Source organism: Bubalus bubalis, chromosome 13 (genome assembly GCF_019923935.1).
Source record: "Bubalus bubalis isolate 160015118507 breed Murrah chromosome 13, NDDB_SH_1, whole genome shotgun sequence".
Lineage (NCBI taxonomy): Eukaryota > Metazoa > Chordata > Mammalia > Artiodactyla > Bovidae > Bubalus > Bubalus bubalis.
Window position 1 is genome coordinate 27,540,434 of NC_059169.1, and position 14,192 is coordinate 27,554,625.

General features: G+C 43.5%; 1 protein-coding gene across 2 annotated transcripts; it reads right to left on the bottom strand.

The window, feature by feature from the left end:
- Window positions 1-492: 492 nt before the first annotated feature.
- On the bottom strand, window positions 493-13,818 carry SLITRK5 (SLIT and NTRK like family member 5). 2 transcript variants are annotated; one of them, XM_006077715.4, is made up of 2 exons: window positions 13,683-13,818; window positions 493-10,482 (listed from the first exon to the last, which is right to left on the bottom strand). In XM_006077715.4, exon 2 carries the CDS (start codon window positions 10,472-10,474, stop codon window positions 7,586-7,588), a length of 2,889 nt encoding a protein of 962 aa, XP_006077777.2. In that variant the 5' UTR covers window positions 10,475-10,482; window positions 13,683-13,818; the 3' UTR covers window positions 493-7,585. The 2 variants fall into 2 exon arrangements, with proteins under 2 accessions (XP_006077777.2, XP_006077778.2); XM_006077716.4 differs by lacking the exon at window positions 13,683-13,818 and adding an exon at window positions 13,040-13,279.
- Between the last annotated feature and the right edge of the window lie 374 nt (window positions 13,819-14,192).

Below are 14,192 nucleotides of genomic sequence, written 5' to 3' on the forward strand. Positions count from 1 at the left end.
GTCACTGTAAATCTTTAACACATTTACATTTTTAATAGAGCATTCACATACAGTAAACTGGCTCCATCTGGTTGTAAATTTATTCATTCTTATTTTTCCTTTATTTAATCTAGATTTCTTTATAAGCCTACATAGAATCTGCTACTTCATATGTTATATATAAAGAATTAACAACTCAGAGCTCCTAGAGAACAAAGCCTAAAAATCTTTGATACATAAATTTTAACACTGAAGAAACAAAGTTAATTGAAACATGGCTGAAAGTTGAAATGCTCTTGCATCTCAGCAGATAATATTAAATTATATGAAATTGCTAAGCAAAGGTAATATAGAGGGTGCTTTCTAGCCTAAATGCATTCAAATTCAAATTTATTTTTTCTAAATGGAAATAAAGTTACTTTGATCAAATAAAACCAATTTTTCAGGCTTTGACCTGTATGCTTTAGTGTTACTAAGTACACAATAGTGGCATTTTGGTAACATTCAAAGATGTTTTCATTTTTATATATAGATGCTGTATATTTAAGATTATTAATGAGCAGCAGTTCCATAATGACAATTTAAATCCACAACTTCACACTCACATTGTTATGTTTACACAGCACTTAGATTGCTTATTTGGAATGATTTGCAATAATCATTAATTTGACTTCAAAATTCATGTTAAGTTAGCAAATAGAAATATATCAACTTCTTTGCAATTTTTCTTTTGGGGAAGAATGAAATGATTTGAGTTGCAAGAATGAAACATAAAAATAGAGACTGTTTTCAGTACCTTTGAAAATGGGCACAGAGTTTTTAAATAAAGGTGTAGGTCAAAGCCATATGGGACAATAAGATCACATTCTATGCAAAACAAAAGAAAACAATTTTCAATGAAATAAACTCTTAAATAAAGACAGGCTTCATTGTAGAAAGTCAAAATTTTTCAAAGCATGTGAAACAAGAAATTTAATAAAATACATACTTTTACATAAACACACAATAATGGTTTATTGTAGGTACAATTTTGTTAGCTTAGGAGAAGATATCCCAATACTCAGTATTTATCTTTTACATTTTTTTTTTCTGTTAACATTTCTAATGAGATACTAAATTTTCACCTAAGACTTAGGGCTTTTAAATCTTAACTGGGTAAAAAAATATCATTGTTCTGATTAAATAAGTTTAAATGGCAGTATGGTGAATGATTTTAAATATTCTCTGACATACATGAGTAATTTCTGAATCAAAATGTTCACATTTGGAGCCACTTATATAAATATACTATTCACTAGCTATAAAAATTGGGGGATAATTATAAAATTTGGGATACAGTTTGAATGAAACCAAATTTAATTTATAATTTAACAAGTGTTAGTTCGTAAATGTGTGGCTCAGACGGTAGAGTCTACCTCCTATGCTGTAGACCTGGGTTCAATCCCTTGGTTGGGAAGATCCCCTGGAGAAGAGAATGGCAACCCACTCCAGTATTCTTGTTGGAGAATTCCATGGACAGAGGTGCCTGGCTGGCTATAGTCTATGGGGTTGCAAACAGTCTGATACCATTGTGCAACACACTCTTCTACTTTCATTTTCACTTTCAAATGTTAATCAAAAAGCAAAACATAAAAGGCATACATTATATGCATTTACATATCTTTAGGGAACTTTAGAGAAGGCCGAGTTCAGTAACAAAGAAAAACATGCACTATAAACTTTATTTTGGGGATTGGAGATTTAAAGTCAGTATTAAAACTCAGGATTTAGATAAATTTGATAGCTGTAACTTTCCCATTATTAGGATTTTCAGAAGTGAAATATTCTTTTTGACTTTGGACTTAAACATAGCAAAAATATTATAATGGTAAAAGACAAGATTTTATATGGATAATTTAAATAGATATATCATTACAGGCAAATATATTTATTGGCCAGGTATTCCTTTTTTACATATCAATTTTTACACTTGCTATTTGAAATTTTAGTCTACAACAGCTTGATAAACCTTTCGTGGATAAAACACGCTGGTAAAGTCTCTATAATAGTAACTGACAAAGAATTTTTTTAATCAATTAACATGGGATCAAGAAAAATAAAGGTGAAAGCATTCAGGACTGAAAAAAAAAATTAAGGTGGGGTTACTGCCACCCTTCATGTTTTATTTAAATGGACGTATTTAATTACAAATTGAAAATATGGTAAAAAAAATTTTGAAATTTTTTAAAAAAATTTACTTTCAATATTCAATATTAAATTCTGTTTTTAATGAACTATACAATCAGATTCTTAAAAATGTGTTAGCTGGAAACATTAGAAATTATTACTGGTGGTAGAAATCAATTTGTAAGAAAATCTAAAATATGCATATTCCAGAATACTAAAATGTAACCAAAATCTACCACTAGCATGTATATGATTCAGTACTGAAATATAAAAAATTTGAATTGAATTTACACCATGATATATTCGAAATATGTCTTAAAATGTAAAGATCTTCAAATAAGTTTGTTGAAATTCGACCTCGATGCTGTGAGCTTTCCATTTGAAAAAAGCCATAATTCCATTCTTGGATATGTTAACCTAAAAAAATTCACTCATGAACACATTGTTTCATATTTTCCACTTTTAAAAACATGTAATTTTGAAGAATGAACATGTTTATTTTATGGCAGAAATATACAATTTCCTTCACGCTCACTGATAAGATATCTAATTTAAAAAAAGAAAAAAACTCATTGGAAGACTTCCATTCAACATATCTTTATGGATTTTACTTTTCTTCTATAAATGGCTTTCTTAGTATCTAATAAAAATGAACCTGATATGCTTAGTGTTATGCAATATATCATTATATTTTTATTTTGACAGTAGATAGAAAGTGAAAAAGTCAAATTATTTAATATTTGCATTACATCAGTTCTCTTTGAAATATTTATGTTTTGATCTTCAAAAGTTCTTTTTATAAGAAATAATCTAAATCACTCAACCTTAAGTTTAAATGTTGCTCTTAAAAAAAAAAAAAGATATTCATTTTGTGATACTGGCATAATGCTAGAAATGTTTGACCCCTGCCACAGAGGAAGAAAAGAGTATTATTATCACACTCAAATTATATTGCATACATTTTTTTCTCCATCAAACATGCCTAAAGTGTAAAACACAAAAGTATAATTTGAAATAATTAAAATATTGACATGAAAATTGGGTATGGAATGCTCTCTTTGATAATACATTTTTTGTCTGCTATAGACATGCTACATATACTAACAGAAATACAGATACAGATAGGCATTAAATTGAATTAAAATCTAATAAAATGATCAGATGTCAAATGTAATATTAACTGACATAAAGTTCTTTGGATTTAGATGTTAAATGATTACTTTTAGGAACATGACTAATGTTCATCAAACTATTTTAATTTCATTCTCATATATTTGTATTTGTAAAATAGTAGTGAACTTCAGTGGGTATGAAGAGCATTAGGCATAAATTAAACAGCTGATTTAATATCAGTTAAATTATTACTTTCATATTTTATTTCCTTTGAAAATCAATACATTAAATGCTCCTACATTCCAGAGTTTAAATTGCTGATTTTGTTGTTTTTAGTTCTTCTTTCTCAGTGTAAAATTTATTCTTAAAATGAGTTATAAGAAATGTTTTGCCACTTTTGCAAGTACCTTAATTTGGGGCCATCTGAAAGTGCAACAGAAGTATTTTTCCAAATGAATTGGAAGCATATTTGTGTTCTGCTTTACTTACATTAATTTGGAATTATGTGACTTTGGAAACAACCTATTAAGTTCTTGAAATTAAGTAGCCAGTTTTTGTCATTTCAAACAAGGACTGAACTATTCTCACTGTTTTCCTTGCCCTACTGAAAAATGAGAAAAGGATAAGGAGAAAGGATAAGGAGAGAGAAGGAGGGAGGGAAGGGTGAGATATAAGGAAAAAAAAATGTAAGAGAGCCCAGAAATAAATATTATATATATATATATAAGTAATTTGAATACTTCGCTGAGTCATGAGAATAGGATTAATGATACAGGGCAAGAAACTGACAGATTAAGTTCTTAAATTCTAAACTTTTTCTTAAATTCTGACCTTTTTCACATTTTGTGTGGGTTCTTCATTACATACTAGTTTGATTCTCCTACCAAGGTTAAGAGAACAGTGGTGAGGGGCAGAGATGGATATCCAGGACATTTTTCAAAAATTTCCACTCCACATACATAGAGGTGATAATGTTGCCTAAACAAAAGACATGTTTTCAGTATGATGCTAAAATTGTTATGAATTGATTCATAACTGCAATCATTAGTTTAGCTGCAAAGCATTTTGAATATTAGCATACAAATTATCTACATTTACATGAAATATATTTCTCTGAGATAATTTAAGTATCTACACTATAATCATATATATATAGATAAAAGTAAGATTTTGTAATCTCTATCAGGAGATATATTTGTATGAGATTATGCAACATATCAAATTGAGCAAGCACAAAGAGTAAGCTTAGTTTGCATTCAAATTTTAATTGATGTCTGAAACGTTACATATGTTCTCCAAAATTCTATAGAAAGAATTTCCTGGGTTCCTTAATCCAATCATATACCACTGATATACCCAATTTAATAATTTACTCAGTATACCTGAAAACCCAAAATTCAGATATTCAAAACCACACAAATTATGTTCTGTTGTATATGTCAATGTTTTAGCAGGAAACCATATGGAAGGAGAAAAATAATTCATTTTAAAATTCTATACAGTTTCATGATTCTATATGTTAAAATTTCAAGTTTATTAGGGCAAGGATAAGTTTCCTTTTATCCTCTTCATACAGATGGGAAGAGTATAATTTAAATATTAGAAATAACTTCTTTCTATAAATTATATAATTGTTATTTTTTGAGATTAAAAAAATGCTGGATACCTTACGAAGAGTAGAGGTAGAAATGAACCACCTACAGCGACAAGATTATATGAAATAGTGCTGGTTTGAAAACAATAATATTCTTTGTAAATCTTTGAAAAATACATCAACAAACTTTCTGGAAGCTACTTCTATTGTCCAGACCTACATTTTTTACTTCATGTAATTGTTGCCTCTTAGTTTTTATACATCAATTAAGAAATAAAACTTAGTTACATGGAGGATTCCACTTTGCCTTAATATTTTATAATTCGTACAACACTGTCATATCTACATATGATAATATTGTGAAAGCAATTTTAAAGAAAAATAACTCCCACTGTGAAGACAAAATTAAAAGCAACTCCAATTGTGAAGGCAAATACTAATATTTATATTTATCTTCTAATCCTGGATCTAACATGGAGGAGGTAGATGGAGAGTAAGAGATACATTTTTTCCATGATAATAGCATGACATTGTTTATTACTTCCCCTCTGGAAAAAAAAAAATTTGGAAGGGAAAACTTGCACAGAACTGGGATAGTTTACTTCTCTTGGCCAAGGTAGTATTACTATTTATTTTTTTTAACTCCTTAGGGAAACTGTTACCACCTGTTCAATGTGAATTCAAGTAGTTACTGTCAATTTACTCATGGGTGAATGCTGCCTCTTTGTGGCAGAATGCCATGGAAAATGTTCCTTAAACAAAGTTCATGAACAGCCCTTGACATTGTACATATTGCAGGTGAGATTATGCAGACCTGTACCAAACACCAATGAAGTATGTGGCTCTTTAAGGTTCAGATTAATCCAAATATTTCCTACCCTTGAATATAATCTAATTCACTGGCAAACCTTACTCAGACATGAACAGCTTATACTCACCAACATTTTGACATTTAGGATATAGATCAACTAGAGATCAAAGTACCCATCACAGTTGTTGCAGGTAGCTTTACACAAGGTAAACTATGCAAAATTGTAGACCAAATAAATAATACTGGTATGACAAAATACAAAATCAATATGCAGTACATTACTTACCATGCTCCACATGTTAGATGGATACTTCAGTAAGGAAAAGGAGTAAAGTTGAAATTTCATGAATGAGCACATTAAATGACACATTTAGATAACCATACTTCCCTGAACCAATAAAGGTACAATTATATATATATTTGATCATTAGGGGGACATTTTAGGAATAGAAGTTAGCTACTGTCTTAATAATGGCGATTCATTAAATCACACAGTTATTTCTTTGCACTTAAGTAATCATTACTTCAGTTCCTCAATATTTGACATAGTTATCAAGTGTTTATTCAGAAACTATTTAAAAAATTACATGTGCTGGGATACATGAGACTGTAACAACAGTAGCCCCATCTTACAGAGATCCTGTTTGTGGTTATCATCATTGCTTGCTGCCCAGAGGGATAAAGACATCGTATAGAGATTTGTACAGTCCATCATTTGGTCTTCTGAGGTGCCAGTACACGTGGATCTGTACAAATGCAACTGGGTTTGGTTAAACAATCAAAAATTGGCTACAATAGTAGTCAAATCAATACATCATTTTGGTTGACTAATAAAAATACTTTTAAATCTTCTCTAATAAAACCAGAAACTTGCACATGATTCTCACTGGAATGGCCCAATTAATTGCCCCAAATATTTTTCTTTTATACATTGGGATACAGTGGTTTTTTTTTTTTTTTTTAATTACAGATCCAATTGGGTGGGTTGCATTGATTTTTAAGATGTAAGTTCTCCATATTTTTAATAAGATTTTAAATGCCTTCCTGATATCACTTCAGTTTTGGAAATACAGCTCCTTTTATAGTGCGACACCTCTGTGAAAATCATAGGCTAAATAGTGAAGGAAAGAGAAATGCTAAATGTGCATATAAAAATAGGTGCTACAATAAAATATTCGTATATTTCATCAATAAGTTATTTTGACTAATCAATTATGGATCATATAGCTCTGTAATTTTAATGATTTGTCCACATCTATGGTGATCTTTTCAAGATCACAATACTTTTGTTCTTTTAATTCAAATGTCCAGAATGCATACAAACACATCCTTTAAAAAGAAAGGAAAGGAATGAGAGAGGAGGGAGGCAGGGAGGCAGAGAAAGAGAGGAAGCAGAGAAGAAAGAGAGAATGGGGACGGGAAAAAGAGAGAAAAAAAGAAAAAAAAAAAAAAACCTTTCTATTACAGTTGGGGGTGTGCTAATCTCTCCACAAAAGCCATCTAGACCCACCCATGGCTCAAAGTGGGAGAAGGGGAAGGGGAAAAGAGTAAAAGAGGAAGAGGAGAATCTATGCGCTGTCACCTTCCAGCATTCTCAACACTTCCAACCACTACAAAAATGACTATGACCTTTAACAAGTCACCCGCAAAGCAAACTGCCCTCCATAAAGCCCTTCTCCTCGCCTCCCCCACACGCAAGAAGAGAAAGTGATGTGCCCAGTGTACACAAACGTTTCCCTGCGTGTGATATTAAAAGGAAATTGCACACCCTTTCAGTATCTTCCGCCGAAGCTGAGAATCTCGTGCCAAGGCACTTCACCCTAAACGCTGAAACAACACAATGAATCAAATGGGGTTCACGGTGAGTGTCTGCTCGCTTGTTTGTTTGAAATGCAAGAGCTCCAAGGGAGTTTCTTTGCTTTTTAGAACTGGCTAAAGGTGGTCTGTTTTTCCAGCACTTCGAGGTAGTCCGGCTCAACGTTTAGTTTAGCTTTTAGCTCCAGATACTCGTTCCGGTTGGGTTCTACAAAGACAGCACTGGGGGGGCTGTAGAGCACCGGTTCCCTCAGCCTGCTGTCCCCCGCCCCCGGGTGCAAATACTGATGGGGGCGTCTCAGGTCATAGTTGGGGGAGAAGGTGTAAGCAGCCGGGCTGCACGGGAATTTCGGGTATTCCGGGAGGCTGTTGCCGGCGGGGGTGGTGGCGCAGTGTTTGTCTGGTTCTAAAATGCCCCTGTAAAAGCGATCGGCGTCCTGCACCGGCGACAGCAGGTCCTCCCGGGGCTCGATGGTGCTGACGCTGTAGGCGGGGCTCCGCAAGTGGTGACTTTCCCGCCTCTCGTCCTCCCCCGCCGGCTGCAGCTGCACTGGGGGCGGGGGCTGCGGCTGCGGCGGCGGCGGCGGCTGCTGCAGGTGGTGGTTGCTGCTGCTGTAGGTGACCTTGAGCTCGTGCAGGTCTTTGTAATCCTCCACGGAGTTGCCCTCCCGCGAGCGGTAGATGGGGTTTTTGCACATGTGGCCCAAGGGGTGGGGGATGTACTCGTACACGTGGCCCGCGGGCGTCTTCACCTTGGGCAGCGCCGGGGCGCGGTGCTGCGCGTGCGCGTGCGGATGGACCCCCGCGCCGCCGCTGCCGCCGCCGCCTCCGCCGCCGCCGCCGTACACGCTGTACTGCATGTTGAAGGAGCTCACGTCGGAGTTGTGTGTGCTGGCGTGGTCGCTCTGGTGCTTCTTCCGGCGCTTCACGACGAGCACGAAGAGCCCCGCAGCCACGAAGACCGACATGATGAAAACCAGCAGCAGGCTGAGGATCAGCACCGACAAGGGCACCGACGACGCGGCGCCTCCGCCCGCGCCCAAGCCCGCGGGCGCCCCGGTGCCGTTCAGACGCACGGCAGGGGTCACCGCGCTGGTCCTCGCGGGGACCTGGATGGACGAGGGCACGGGCGTGGACACCACCACGTCCGAGTAGTCAGGGCACAGCAGCTCCGACTTAATGGAGCGCATATCCGTCTCGGCGAACTTCTTGGGCGCCTTGCAGATGACCTCGTCCACCAGGACGCCCGCTTTGAGCTGCTCCACCCACAGCTTCATGCCCACCACGTCGCAGGTACAATCCCAAGGGTTGTCGTGCAGGTCGATTTGGATGAGTGACGTCAGCTGGTCCAGGACTCCGCTCACCGGCAAGGAGGTGAAGTGGTTACTCCTGAGGTTGAGCCTCAGGAGAGTCAGGCCTGAGAAGACGCCTGAGGGCAAGGTCTGCAGGAGGTTGTTGTTCAGGAATAGCAGCTGGAGGTTTGGGACCGGGTCGAAAGTCCCAGGTTGAATCTCGCGGATGAGGTTGTACTGGAGGAAGAGATACTGCAGACTCTGCAGGCCGTAGAATAGCTCCGGGCTCAGCCGCTCGATCCTGTTGCCATTTAGGTAGAGGCGCCTCAGGTTGGTGAGGTCCCCGAAGGCGCGGTCCTGGATCGTGGAGATGCGGTTGTTGCCCAGGTGGAGGAGGTCCAGCCCCGTGGCCTCCAGGAAGTCACTCCTGCGCACCAGGGCGATGTAGTTCTCCGTCAGATACATTTTCTTGGGGTTGTAGGGCTTGGGCTGCAGCTCTGCGATGCTCTCGATCTTGCGCTCCTGGCAGTTGACGTTGAGGCCCAGATCGGAGATTTGCAGGTTGCAAGTGCACGCTGTGGGACACTCCAAAGGCACCGGAGATTTGGTCTGGTAGGCGATGCTGGGGCCATAGTTGCCATAGCCCAGGTCCTTGGAGGGCTGCCTAGAGGTGGGGCGCACCCTGGGCTTATTGGGTTGGCGAGTCCCCTTAGGGGGCTTCAAGGGGGGTTTGTAAACAGCAGAGGAAGAAGTGGCCACGGAATTCACCGAGGCCGGGGTGGTATGTAAGTACCCCGTGGTGCTCAGAGGCGTCTGCGGCCTCATCTCATAGTCCGAAATAAGTTTCCTTGGGCAGAGTTCCTGCTTGGACACTTCGTCCAAGTCCCGGCCGTGTAAGCGGAAGGGGGTCTCACAAACCACATCCCCCACCAGGGCGGAATAGGAGATGCTGTCTAACCAATCCTTCAGGGAGATCAGCTCACAGGAGCAATTCCAGGGGTTTTCCTCCAGTTGTAACTCCACGACTTTATCCATATGCTGCAAGAGCCCCACGTAGGGCAGAAGTTTCAGCCGGTTCCCCCGCAGGTCCAAGTGCGTTAACGGCACAAAACGGAAAAGGTTGTTGGGTAAACTGGACAAGAGATTGTCATTGAGGATAAGCACCTGCAACAAATGCAGTTTCCCAAAAGCGTTGGGTTCAATGACACTGATGTAATTGTAATCGACCTGTAGGTACTCCAGGCTCTCCAAGCCAAGGAAGGTATCATCACGCAGAAGTTCCAGTTTATTATTGTTCAGATGCAATCTCCTTAAACCCCGCAGCCCGTGGAAAGCCCCGGTCTCAATGTCCTGGATTACATTGCTCCCCAGATGCAAAATCGAAGCCCCAGTGTAATTGACAAACTCATTGGGATAGAGACGACTCAAAAGGTTTCCAGACAATAAGAGGTGGTAGATTGGGAAACGGGGAGGGCTAATTTCTGAAAGGCTGATGATCCCCCGATTTTCACAGCTCACAGTTAAAATGCCGTCCTTTTCCTCACAAGGACATGCATTGTCACAAATTTCCCCATAATAATCGATGGTTTCTGCACACGAAAGGACGAGAGATGTTAGAGCAAACGCTAGAGTCTGCAGCATCCAGCTCTGCATTTTTCTGTGAAGATCCTGTTCCAAAGTTACTGGGGGGCAGCACGTGTGCATTTTATCTCCTGCAAGGGAGGGGGGGGGGGGAAGAAACAACAGAATATGACAAAAACTTAAGGGATCAATCAGAAAGTCTCTTTGCTTCCTAATACTGTTTTTCTGACATCCAGAATCAGGGGAGAGTAATGACACCCCACACCCCAAGGTACATAGACAATTCTCCAGACTTTATTAAAATCTGATATTCACTTTGATTTAAAGGTTGATTTCATTTTCTAATGACAACAGGAACATGCTGCTCCTTATAAGATAAGGGCAGGTTAGACAAAGTCCAGTTTTAGTGTTCTTGCCTGCCCCCCCTCACTTTCAAAACCAATCCATAAATATACATAAAATGGCTGTCAGTTCAGATTCACGGTTTAAATTTTAGAGAAAAGAAGCACCATTTTTATCAGGTTCCCCACCTCACCTATATCCAGTCCCTCTGCTTTTCTTTCAAAACCTCTTCAGTTAACAGTTCACCGTGTAGGTCTCCCATTTTCACAGTTTTGCCCAGGAGCCACAATACTTGGGCTATTTTAAAACCATCGCTGGAAATGCCAGGGTGGGAACCTAAAGAATACTTTTCACAGAGGCAAAAAGCATGCAAGATAAGGCATCAAAAGGACCCAGAAGAAGCTCTTAAGGCCAATTGTCTTCGGGAGCTTTGAGCATGGAGAAAAAGGAGAGCGCTTTCGCTTTGATGGTGGACTTCACTTTCACGTTATTAAGCACATCAGCGTCCTAATTGCATGCACGGTGCCACTTAGCAGCGCCTCCCCGAGAGCGCCCTGCGTCCACTTCTCCTCATTGATCATGTCAGCGACGCTACTAAACCGCATTTTTAAGCCACTGAAATAGTTCTGCACGATGGATTACAAAGAACTCTGCGAAGGCATCCGCAATCCCGGAACAAGCTCCGGGTACCTGGAGTTTCAAGAAGGCGTTCCCACCGCTTACCCGGAATCAGCTAAAAGTAAACCCAGGACCAGCGCCAAAGCCTCCCTCACCTCGGGCTCCACGTCTCTTTGCCACGGTATGCAAAACTAACCCTACCAAATTAGCAAGATTGGGACTGAACTACCACCTCGCCAACATCCCCACCACTAGAGTTGCTTATTGTATTTAATTATCAAGGCTTTACTCCCCTCCTTCTTCCCTCAGAAAGGGGACTTGGGCTGATTAAGAGGCAAAATAGAAGGGAGAAAAGAAGGGAGGACAGCAAGTGATACAAGTCAGTGCTTTAATATCCGAATTTCATCTCCCCAAGGAATCAATCTGACCCTCCTCTCCCTTTTCTTTCTGGCTTTCTTTTTGTCCCTTTAAAGGCTTCCTTCGACTTCCTACTTCGAGTCGACAGCAGCGCTCAGAAGGAAAGGACATAAATGGAGTGAGTGTGTGCGAGTGTGTGTTGCGTTGGTTGGGAGAAGGAGGGGGAGAGGGAACATTCGGTAGAAATGCTGGGCTCATGGAACCAATGCCTTTTTTCTCTGTCCAGCCTTGCTTGGCCCTGCCTCACCACCCCCGAAGTCAGATGTCGAATCGCAACCCCTAACTAAAGACAAGACGGTTCTGAAGCACGGGTTCAAGCCTGGAGACCACGATCTGGATACCCAAGTCGACTCCAGCCCGTGTTATGAAGAGCCCCTGCATTCGCACGCACGTGTGCAAGTGTGCCTGCGAATCATTCACGTGTGGTCACCCAGACGTGTCGAGACGAATGGGAACCCACAATATCTAAACCTTGCAAGTATCCCCGACCTCCCAACGCAGCGACAAAACACTTCCTGGCTTAACAGCAGCACAGGCATCCTCTATGAAAGCAAAACGTTTACCTTGAAATCGCCGTTCTCCGTTGGATCAAATCGGCACAGCCATTCAGCGGGGGCTGGATCCCCTCCCCCTCCCGCCCGGCGCTTCCTCGCCCCCATTCACCTCCCACCCGCTCTGACAGCCCATAGCCAAACGTGTCCAGCCAATATTAAACTTGAGCGTTTACAACTTTAATTCAGTTCTGGCTCGCCAGGGTCGAAGAGCTTCCCTCTCACCCTACTCCCGATTCCCTCCTCCCTGCTATCAAAGGAGCCCGAAAATTTGAGCAAATAAAGTTGAATGAGCCGGGCAAGGCTGACATTTCTGACTGGGAAACGCACCTCCGATGTAAATTCGCGGGGACGCTGCACATTCTCAGAGTCTCAGATTTTTTCTTTTTTTCTTTTTTGGAGGGCGGGGGCGGGGAAGCTGTATCTGTTTGCCCCCTCCTGCCCACAAAGAATTAAACCCTGGATCGTCGTCCTAAGCATCCCATCATGAAGCAGTGTGGGGCCGGGTGGGCTGAAGCCCGGTACCCAGGCCGGACCCGCGGCTCCGGGGCGCAGGTGCTCCCGGGGCGGCCCCCAGGCAGGAGCCCCCGGAGTTCCAGAACGCGAGGCTCCCCCTCCCCCACCCCGCCCCAAAGCGAAGGCCGGGAAAGGGGAGGAAGGAGGGGCGGGAGGAGAGGGGAAGACAGCCACCCGGCCGCCACACACACAGACACACACACACACGCTGGAGCCTCTTTGGCAAAGTAAACGGCCGACTTACCCCGTCTCACATCTCCAAGGCCCACTCATCATAGCCACCCTTGCAAAAAAAACCAAAAAAAAACCCAAAAAACCTCTTTGGAGTGTGCACTAGGGCTCGCGAGTCGAGGCGGGGCGAGCAGCGGGATCCGGGCGGCTGCGAGGAAAGAGGCTCCCGGACGCCGCCAGCCCCGGGCCGCCGCCGCGGTGGCGACCGCGGGTTCCGGGGCTCCCCGAAAGGCTCTCCCCGGCGCTCTCCGTGGTAGTTGGAACGGGCAGCGGGGTGTGGGGGGAGAGTCGGGGCGGGTGGTGGTGGGGGGGAACGATCCGGAGCGGCTGGCTGGGAAGGGAGGGGGAGGGGGCGGCGGAGGGCCGGCGGTCGAGGCGCCGCGCTGTAGGGGCCGGGAGCCGGGCGGGGCGGGGAGAGAGCTGCTGGAGGGAGGGGAGGGGGAGGAGGCGCGGAGCCCGAGGAGGGGGACGCCGAGCGGGCTTGCCTGGCCCCGGGCGGCCCAGCCAACGTGACGGTCAGCCTCGCCGAGCGCTCGCATCCGCTCACACTCAGGCTCACTAGCACACTCGCTCCCAAGCCCGCGCCACCGCGCGATCGCGGGGTCCCCGGCATCGTCCGCTGCAACGGCCCCCCCGCCCCCCAGGCGGGTACTTACTGTTGCCATCTGCCTAGGGGCCAACTTTCTCCAAGCCAGCAGCGGCCGCCGCCCCCTCCAGCCGCCTCCGGCCCCTGGCACCCGCCGGCCTGGGTTCGCGCGGGCCGGCCCTCCCCTCCCCCCGGGCTGTCCTCGCCGTCTTCACCACATTCCCCCCTGGTCAGTGGCGCACGCCCGGGGACGAGCCAGAGGGAGCGGGGCGCAGGGGTGTGCATGCATCGCCCGCCTTCTTCTTGCAGCGCACACTGTACATGGTAGAGAGGGGGCGAGCGAAGGTGGCACCGGCCCCTCGGCTGCTCCCGCGGCGGCTGCGGCTCCCTCGCCGTCCTCCGCCCCCCCTGTGCCGCGGCGACCACCGCACTGGGATCCCGCCGCCGGTGTCCCCGCGCCGAGCCCGCCGCGGCCGCCGCCGCCGCCGCCGCTGCCCCTGATCAGTGGGTGGAAGGCTCCCGCATCCTCTTGGCCATTTCGTCGCTCCGGGTGTTTGCAGGGGCTTTTTCTCTATTCCTT